This window comes from Folsomia candida, unplaced genomic scaffold (assembly GCF_002217175.1).
Source record: "Folsomia candida strain VU population unplaced genomic scaffold, ASM221717v1 Fcan01_Sc020, whole genome shotgun sequence".
NCBI classification, from domain to species: domain Eukaryota; kingdom Metazoa; phylum Arthropoda; class Collembola; order Entomobryomorpha; family Isotomidae; genus Folsomia; species Folsomia candida.
In genome coordinates, this window is record NW_019091212.1 from 728,272 (window position 1) to 738,175 (window position 9,904).

General features: G+C 40.0%; 2 protein-coding genes across 4 annotated transcripts; one reads left to right on the forward strand and one right to left on the reverse strand.

Annotated features, from left to right (window-relative positions):
- Positions 1-84: 84 nt before the first annotated feature.
- LOC110858152 (protein PAT1 homolog 1) lies at positions 85-5,320 on the forward strand. Its single transcript, XM_022106830.2, has 12 exons — positions 85-473; positions 660-745; positions 810-1,055; positions 1,270-1,432; positions 1,497-1,603; positions 1,681-2,502; positions 2,872-3,015; positions 3,086-3,205; positions 3,303-3,470; positions 3,821-4,048; positions 4,366-4,568; positions 4,671-5,320. Exons 1-12 carry the CDS (start codon positions 389-391, stop codon positions 4,753-4,755), a joined length of 2,457 nt encoding a protein of 818 aa, XP_021962522.1. The 5' UTR covers positions 85-388; the 3' UTR covers positions 4,756-5,320.
- LOC110858252 lies at positions 5,321-7,948 on the reverse strand. Of its 3 annotated transcripts, none has more exons than XM_022106948.2 (4): positions 7,534-7,948; positions 6,665-6,902; positions 6,254-6,361; positions 5,321-6,085 (listed from the first exon to the last, which is right to left on the reverse strand). In XM_022106948.2, exons 1-4 carry the CDS (start codon positions 7,806-7,808, stop codon positions 6,068-6,070), a joined length of 639 nt encoding a protein of 212 aa, XP_021962640.1. In that variant the 5' UTR covers positions 7,809-7,948; the 3' UTR covers positions 5,321-6,067. The 3 variants fall into 3 exon arrangements, with proteins under 3 accessions (XP_021962640.1, XP_035714308.1, XP_035714307.1); XM_035858415.1 differs by having other exon boundaries at positions 5,321-6,082; positions 6,665-6,917; XM_035858414.1 differs by having other exon boundaries at positions 6,665-6,917.
- Positions 7,949-9,904: the final 1,956 nt, after the last annotated feature.

A 9,904-nucleotide genomic window follows, 5' to 3' on the forward strand; every position in this document is an offset into this window, starting at 1 on the left:
GAGACTGGCCGGAACACGGAGCTCGAAGTCTGACTTGAGCGAAAACCAGTGAGCAAAACGGAGACGAAAAAACCAACAAAATGCTCAGTCTCTTCTTCGTTTGTTAAAAAATCGTTTCATCCTTCACCATCACCCAAAAAAGAGGCATGTCTCGCTTCTGCTCGCAAAATTAATTTGTTTCGTTTTTGCACCAATTTTCGCACTGAAGGAGAAAAAGAAGTAAGCATTAAGAAGCAGTAGGAGAAGAATCGTAGTCCAAAGTGCAATCCAAATTTGATAAATATACTAATTTCGTCAGATTGGTTTATACTTTTACAGTCGGTCTTTAGAAACTAGTTTTTTGTTTGTGTGTGCAAATTGTGAGGGGATTTGTGTGGGGGGTGTCAAGATGGACGAGACGGGCGACTGGGTTCCCCCAGAAGATGAGTATGACGCCCTCAACGATGAAACCTTTGGGGACGATAGCGGCACAGGTATGTATAAAAGCGATATGTTTAGTTATGTAATTATGTAACTTTACGTGTAAATTGGATCATTAATTGCTAATTAGTTAGGTGTTGATACTAATCCCTTAATTAATGTACTTGTAAATTTGTTCATTTTCCTATACTTGAATTGGTCCATTAATTGGTTCCTTCTTAATGCTCATCCCATTCTAGAATTCAACTGGGACGAGGCTCAATTGATGCTGGACGATTTTGAAAAGATCAAACCGAACGGAGCATCAAAATTGGTATCGTCTGAGGTACTTAATTTAATCCGGATTAAAAAATGGTTAACTTTAACTGTTCATTTTATTTATTTACTAGCATGAAAACCAGGTTGAATTCGGCGGTCATCATGAGGACCACCACAGTTTCGAAGAGAAAGGCTTGGGAGGAAATAGTAAGACTTTTGAGGACGATTTCGACAACGAAAATGCCCTCGCGGAAAGCATATCTCGACTCATGGATGATTTCGACGATGACGATGAGGCAGAAGCTATGAAATCCAAGTTGCGAAGATTAGGTGGGGGTGGGGGTGGCAGTTTAAATACGTACTTCCTTCCGCCACAGGTGAGTCGATTTGTAGTTAGTAATAAGAGTCTGTAGTTATGCAAATTAACTATTCAACTGTTATGTAAATTAACCATTCAGTAGTTATGTAAATTGATCATTCAGTAGTTATGTAAATTGATCATTCAGTACTTACATAAAGCAATGGTCAGTTTTATGAAAAAAAATTTCTTGCACAAAACGAAGTAAAATATTTATTTATTTGTGTCTCCAGGTCGCGAACAAGCATCATCAATGGATTGGTGGGAATTCTTCTTTGTTGGGATCGTCAGTCTGGTCCATGCACCCGACGACCTCTACGCCCGACACGGATCACGTACCTGCTCCTTCAAATCATCACCATAACGCTGTCAATGTTAGAGTTGCCGCAGACCACCGTACGTTTATTCACTGTAGATTCATGCATAATAATTTTTTACTATCATAAATTTAATCGTGCAGGACCTCCACTTCACTTTACTGACCAATTCTCCCATCCAACACCTCCTCAAAGCAAGCTGAACGACTTATCTACACGGTCGCCCAAATCACAACCACCCGCAAAACCGGTACGTACTTATTTCCAATAATTTGTTCCCCTCATGAGAAAAAATTTCAAAAATTTATTCCCCTCTTTCTCTCCCAGGTTTTTAAAACTGTAGAGGAAATAGAGCGTGAGCTTCTCGAGGGGAGTGGAGGTGACACTCTTCCACCTCCTCCTCCTCCTAGTACTGGTGCCACTACAAAATCTACAAATCATCACCATCCCCTCATCATGACGGCGGAAGAGTTGGAACGTCAACTAATGGACGATTCTTCCTCCCCATCACCCCTGCAACCTGTACCTTCCTCCCCGCTAAAGCAGCAGCAGCAGCAGTATCACTCCATACCGCCTGGAATGACGACGGATAATAATGGTCTGCGACACGGGGGAAGTCCTTCCTCTTCTTCGTCGCAAAAGGGTAGTCCCCGACCTCCCCCAGGATTGAATGTGAATCAATTAATGATCCTACAGCAGCAACAGCAAAGGAAGCAGCATGCCACTCCACCTCCGCACATGGCTGGACCAGGACCGCACCCATTTTCCCCAAGAAATAGGATGATGATGAACCCTGCACAAATGCATCACCACCACCAACAAGTACAATTTGCTCTTCATCAACAGCAACAACACATGCGAATGATGCAACAGATGAGTCCACAAATGAGGAGTAGGATGCCGCCACATATGATGCTCCCATTTCCACCACCGCCATCTAACATGCATCATCCAGGCCGGCAGGGTAATTTCCCTGGAATGGGGCCACCCCACCAACAGCACCAAATGCCGCCTCACTTTATGCGCCACTTCCGTTCGGATGATCCCTACTCTGGGTTGATGAATGAGAAGGATAAACAAAGACTTAGAAATATTTCGATAGTCCAATTGCAAAATGACCACCCGTACACGACGGATTATTACTCGTTGGTGAGAAATGTTATGTATATGCTTGGTTTGATTTTAATAGACAAATTTAGTGCAATTTGGTAAATCAAATTGCACGCAAAACGAGCATAACTTGCCAAGTTTTTGAGATTTAGATAAATTTTTGCTGGAAAAGTATGAGATTTTTCTTCCAAATTTACCGAAACTAACCAGGTGTATTTTGAATTCGCAAAATTATTTCACAAAAACTCTTCAGTAGCCATAGAAATTGCGGATAATCCGACAAAATAAGATAACACGACTGTTTTATAGCTTTATGAAATCATATTTTTGGAAATCTCCTTATTTTTTAGCATTGTAAATTTTTTGAATGAAACGCGATCGATACATAACAATTCTCATTTGTTTCAGATGTACCGTGTACGACGTGGAACCTCTGATCCGAAAAGACAGCGAGACTGCCTCATAAAACTATTTCCAAATAAGTCTGACGACTCCTCGGGTAGAAATAATTATCAACCGGCACATTTTGAAAATTCGTTAGGAAAGTTACAGGTAAGTTTTCCTTAAAAGTAATATCGCAAATGTATGGAAGTAAGCTACCTTAACATGTAAAATTATACAGGCCGTAAGTGCGTTAGCCCCAAAGAAGGCGATCGATACGGTTATTCGGGTTGTAGATGCGGGTCAAAGTAATCGCGGTGGGATGAAGGCGTATCGATATCTACTTTTAGAAATTGAAAAGGTAAGTTTTGTTAAATGGAGTAGTTCTTTGAAGTGTATATTCAGTAAATAGATTTTCGTGAAATTTTTATTTATGTCAATTAATTTTATTTTTGCAGTTGTACGAATGTTTGCTGAAAATCCAGGAGGGCGACATTAGGAAAACTTTGCTCATGAATGCCGACGCGTACACGTTGCAACAACGGAACGAGAATGAGCGGAAAGTTAAAACAGTTTTACTCCCGCAGAATAAACTCGCCGAAATTTTGTCTGTCCACAAGGGCAAGGTAACATTAAGACGTTTTGAACGAGCCGTAGATAATAAGCATTTTAGCACGCGCTTTTGGTTCTCTGTTGAGATTTTTTGGTTAAAAATAAATACAAGAATGAGGATTATTTAAAACTAAGGCCAACTATGCCCGTTAAAAGTTATTGAAAAGTTGGGAATTTGTAAACGTTGCCGCTCGTTAATTTTTGAACCAGCAGTTACCTTTATTTTCGAAATAAAGTATTTTTCACCTCGATTCCAAACCAAAAAATCTCACGAGCATTATTTCGCAAATTGGAAAAGTATCGTAAAAAGGCTTATCGGCCACTGCAACGTAAAACCTGGTGTCTAACTAAATTTCTCCCACAGATGCTAATCAGCCGCCTGATGCCTCTACTCGATCCAGAGTTCCGCTTCCAACTTTTGTCCCACATGATTACAAACTTTCCGGATTGGGGAGCCTCTAAAAATTCCGATATCGACCGGACCTACCCTTTCCTGCGACATTGCATCATTTCCGCCGACATGAAAGACCTCATCTTCGCGTTTAACGGGATCGTCCCCACAGCTGTGTACGAGTGCATGATAACCAGCAAGGTGACCATCTTCACAGTTAATTCCTAGTCTTACAATGGAGGTCTCCTACCGTGTATGCTCTCAGATTTCGACTCGATCGAGTACAAATTTAATTAATATGAAATTTGCAAATTACACAATCTCCCAATACGCACGTTTAGCGGCCTTAAGGTCGACAAGTTTTACACTTTCCAGCTTTTCCTTTCGTGTCCTTTTCAAATTGCATACTTATTAAATTTGTTATCGATTGACAATAATTTGCTGAAAATCGGAAAGCATACGGTGGGAGACCTCCATTCTGAGTGGTAATTTAACTAATTATTTTTTTAACTGTCCAGTTGGGGATTTCCCTCCTCATGGCGGCGTTTCATCGAGGCGAGTCCATTATTCAGACGAGCCTGCCGGACGACGAGAGAGTTGCGTACTTGAATCGGTTATACATAAAAGAGGTCGACGTCCTGGTACAGACCGTGCTGAGAAGTCTGCACCTTCTCGCGACACCCATCGAATACCCGGTCCATATCATCCAACATTTCGCCAGGTGAGATGACCAATTTTAGATGACTAATTTCTCCCCCTTAATTGTGCTAAAATTTAGCTAAATTTATTTTGAAACACTTTGTAACACTAACTATTTTTCCAGGTGGGGCCCCCAGTCGGATCAGCTCCTGCAGTTTGAGTCGACCCTCGACCTCTGGGCGAAAGAGGGCAGTTTAGTCCTTCATTAAAGGAAAAGAAGACGAATAATGATGTGCCGACACGGACAAGATTGACGAAGCTTGATGAACCCTAATAATTAACTATTAAACTAATACATAAATTAAGAGACTAATAATTCCTTTGACTCGTGCACTTGACCATTTTTAAGAAAATAATCCTGACGTTGAGATAAATAGTGATCCAATTTTGATATCGTCTCCTCGCTCATAAATAATTGTTGTTTACGAGTATACATTTAATTATAAGTAACTAATTACTCAATTAATTTTACGACGACTAATTAAATAATAATAATGTATCTCCTGACTTTTAATGATGGACGGCTTATCCATAAATAAATAAATCCGCCTCTAGACTTTTTTTTATAGAGACTGCGTGCGTGATACATAAATTGATGATATTTTCTAGCTACTATTTGTAAAAAGTTAATTATAATTTACTTAATTATTACGATATGAATATTGAATTAATTAATTACGCTGCCCCGCAATTTTTTCTGGGTGGCGTAATAAATATTTAAATTGGTATAAGAAGAAGAAGGAAATATAATAAAAAAGAAAATAAGACATGAAATTATTATATATTTTTTTTATTTCTCTAAATATTTATGTATTTATGTATCAACATGAAGATAAGTCGTGGTAAGATTGTGTTAACGTAGGAGGCGATGCCTCATCACCAGAAGAGTCAAAATCAGAATATTTTTAATCACTTCTCGTTTCTGGGAATTTATTTTAAAATTCTGGATGACGAATTTGTGAGTTGATTAATGGAATGGGGCTGAGGTTTTAAGCCAGTTACGACGAATTCCAATTTTTCTGGAGGCTTCTTAAACGTCAGATCTCCTCCTTCAAAAGGTGAAAATCTAGAATGTATATTTTCAAAAAATTGTCAACTCCCTGCTCTACAAATTTGTCGTCCAGAATTTTAAAATAAATTCCCAGAGGCGAGAAACGATTTAAAATGTGTTGATTTTGACTCTTTTAGCGATGAGTCATCGAGTCCTACGTTAAGGGCCGTGCGGAAAGGATGTGACCTGTCAGGCCGATGTTTGTTCGACTTAAGGGCGGACGTGCCAAAAAACGTGAGATGAAAAAGATGAGAAAATCACATCCTTTCGGCAGGACCGTTAACGTATTTTATTTATGTATCCAGTCAGGGAGACAGCTTTTTTGGGGGAAGACACCAATTTTTGTATTTATTTCGAAAACGTATTTTTTGGTTTTGATTTTATTTCGTGCAATCCAATTGTTTTTTTCAGATTGTTTTGTCCAAAGTTGTGGATGGGTTAAGGTTTTCTTCTTGTTAGACGGAGACGAATCACTGGAGGAGGTCCTGCTGGCGTGGGAAGGAATTAAAAGGCACGTTCTATTAGTTACTGGTATGCAATGCCTAAATTTGTAAAGCTTGGAAATTAGGGCACAAATTTGGGCAAAAGGGCATGTTTTTTTTAGGGTGAGGGTAATGTTATTTGGGGTGGGGTATGAATTTGGTTATCTGTATTACCTCATCGGATAAGTCGTCGATAAGGATGGAGGAGGAGGCAGTCCGGTAATCAGCATGCCTCGCTAGAAAACTGTTGTCCGTCTCAATATGTAAAGTGGCCGGTGTCGGCTAGAAAAATATAAAAGTCTTTCAAAACGCGTCCTAAAATCAGTGTGAAATAGATTTCGTGGCGAAAAAAAATCCGCTTTCGTAATAAACATAAAATCCAGTAATTTTGGACGAAACTGGGTGAAATAAGCGTCACAATGTCACAGCGGACGAAAATACTCATTAAAATGTCCCTTCACCAGGTGATATGTTCCAAAATCACCATGAAAAGTAATTATGGACAAAAATGAGCCAGAATCCTGTCCATTTCGCTACGTGACATGTCTCAAAATCCACAAATTTATGCAAATCTAAGTAACTCACATCAGTGAATGGCTTCCTGTCCTCGAAACTGTCAAACTCATCTTCGAAGGGGCACTCGTCCTGACGAAAGTCGGCTTCGTCCTCCTCCTCCTCTTCGTCGACATGGTCCCCCACGTGGTGCCCTCCACTCCCTCCACCGGCCCCACTGCCACCTCCCTCGTGGAGCGGATGGTTGAACTGAATGCTGTCTACGTCAATCTCGTTCTGACTTAATCTCGAGTAGCGATAATCCTCCAACCTGGAAATCCACCAGCTTGTCACACAGTCGTCACAAAGAAAATAGTCAACTTGTTCCAAATTACACGCATTGGATTCATATAATTGTACACATGTTTTATGATGGAAATAGATTTTTTAGGAAATAAACCAGCCAAAAATTGAGATTATTAAAAAAAATGAAAAGCTGAAAGTTTCCGATATTCCAAAATTTACTACTTAAACTTTCTCAATCAGACTTTGATATTCACTAATTTTAGAACGGGTAGAGGTACAGAGGAAATTTGGATCAGTGTTTCGGGTGTAAGTAACCACTTGCAAAGAAATAACGGGAAGAAAGTGGTTTCTTACGGGTATTTTGACCTGCAAGAAATACAAGGCGCAAGAAACCACGCCCGCCGCTATATTTCATACGGTGCTTGGCTGGATGGAGCGTATTTCTAGCACTTTTTACCCTTTCTTGCATCTCACATTTCTTGCGGTTCTTGCTTTGCACTGCAAGAAATGTGGCAAACCCGCAAGAAACACTGATTTTCTTTTCGAAATAATCCTCATTTTAGAGGAGATTTCTAACCAAAATATCTCGAGTAACATATACTTTTGGAAACCGACAACACATTTATGCACGAACTTGCAAAAAATTGGAAACTTACTTCGAAATGGAGCACCTTCTACGCCTATTCCTCTTCCAAAATTGGTAGGAAAAGTAGAAAGTTATACAAATGACGGAAATGGAGAGGAAAACGACGACCGTCTCCTTATTACTGTTACTCGCCCCCTGCTGCTGATTGTACACAATTAGACTCGGGTCCGTCACGTCGACATGATTTTTTTTCGGCGTCGTCGTCGTCGTCGCCGCCACACTTTCCGCCGTGGTGACCAAAGTCTGGACAAAGTTTACGCTGCCATGGTCCACAAATGCCTTCATAATGGCGGAAGAAATCGCTCCCTCCTGAAGCAAGAAGTCCGGACCATTTGATTCTGATGATTTCGGAATTAACGAAAAAAACCGTCCTCCTGTTGCTCTTTTAGTTTAAGCAGATGTTTGAATAATATGGGGAGCCTGCATTGCACGGGTGGTGAAAGTGGGGAGGGAAAGGTGGTAGTAGCGTAGTTTATGGGACACTCTTAGAAAACGGGGATTAAACCGGTATTACCCGGAGAATGGCTCTACCGGCACGGTAATAATGGGCATAAGAGTTTGGTGGTGTGGTGGCCATGCAGAATTTACCACGTGGGGATAAACTACTACCAAATCGGTAGAAGGTTATTACCAAACTATTGACAGTACGGAGTGTGTATGTGATTCTACCAGATTTTTAAGTGTGTAGAGGAAGACACAAAGTCTGTCGGGCAGTTTCGGTCGGTTTGCTTGCTTTCTCTGGCTCACTTTCTCCACGTTTTTTGCAAACCTGCCAAGACCTGAGAAAGATGAGATCCCGGCTGGCTGAATTATGCGATAGGCCATCCACACACTACTTTTGTAGGAAGCATGATTAGAAAAGCTCACCGTGTCGAATTCTGTATTAATCTAGAAAAGCGAAGATGCATATCGTATTTTGCATAGTTTTTGGTATGTAATCCTCCAGAAATTTATATGCGTCTCGTTCTGCAGAACGGTATGTGCATAATTCAGTTTTCTGAAAAAATCGCTCTACATATGTAAAAGATTTCTGGAGAAAATCGGGCACAAATCGCTCCTCACAAACCCTTGTGCAGAAAATCGGATAAAATTTCTGTAGAAAACCGGGCACAAGTCGCTCTGCCTACAGTTTTTGTACAGAAACTCAGGCCACATATTTGTACCCAGGAAATGATCCCAATATTTCTGAAAGTCCACAATTTATGAATGAGCCCCTCCCTCGAGACATAGCAGACCACTCATGATGTTCGTCTTATTCCTTATCTCCTTCTGTTTGTGTGGCCCTGGGTTGAAAACGAAATGAGAAATCGTGTCACGTCGCGTCATGTCGTGTCGTCTCTCCAGTTTAATTACTTTTCAGGAGAAAGTAGATGGAGAAAGGAGACGAATTCAATTATTGGTCCCACGTCAAAAAAGCGTCACTCGAATAATTAATCCCACGACGATTCAAAGATGAGCCCTCGATCTCAAGTACGGATTCCATTAAATTGAGGGCACACATATCGACCGGGTTTTAAACCACGTGGCTTTTGTCACCCACTTACATTCATCATTTTCAAGTACTTAAGCATTTTAAGTGGTCGTTACCTTTCTCTCAATGGAAGGAATAAACTTATCAACAAGTTTCCCTCGCTTAGAGTTATTTTAGCGGCGAAAAGTTTGTTTGCATAAGAATGAAATTATGAGGAGAAGAAGAAGAGAAAGTGCGAATCTTAGAGAAAATTGGGTGAATGAGAGAAAGTTGGATTTGTAGATTTGAGTAGCACATTAGTAGAACTCTCTTCAAGTGAAAGTATGCTTATTTCGGAGGAGACAGGGGGGTCGTGCAGGTTGGATTTTGGGCCAGAGAGAGAAAGAGACCTGGATATTTGCAAACTTAAGAATGAAATTATGAGAAAAATTATGAAATTATTTTAAATTTATTTTGACTTTTATAGAAGTTCTTTATTTTTGGATTAGGTATACAACTTTTTCTTAAGGTTTTGTTAAGAATTTGAATGTTCGACTCCTATGTAGGCAGCTTTTCTGATGTGTTTGCAATGATAATACGAAGTACATAACATATCAATTATGAGAAAGTGCAAATCTTAGAAAATTATCTGAGTATGAGACAAAGTACACCCGGATTAGTGGATTCAAGTAGCAGCACATTATTTGATCTCTCTTCAACTGAAAGTATACTTATTTAAGAGGCGAGCTGGTTGGATTTTTGTGCAAGAGAGAGAGAGAGGCCTGGATTTCCCTTATTTACATAGTTACGAATGAAATTATGAGAAAGTGCGAATCTTGCGAAAATTCTGTGAGTGAGAGAAAGTACACCCGGATTAGTAGATTCGAGCAGCATACGTATTATTAGATCTCTTCAAGTGAAAGTATGCTTA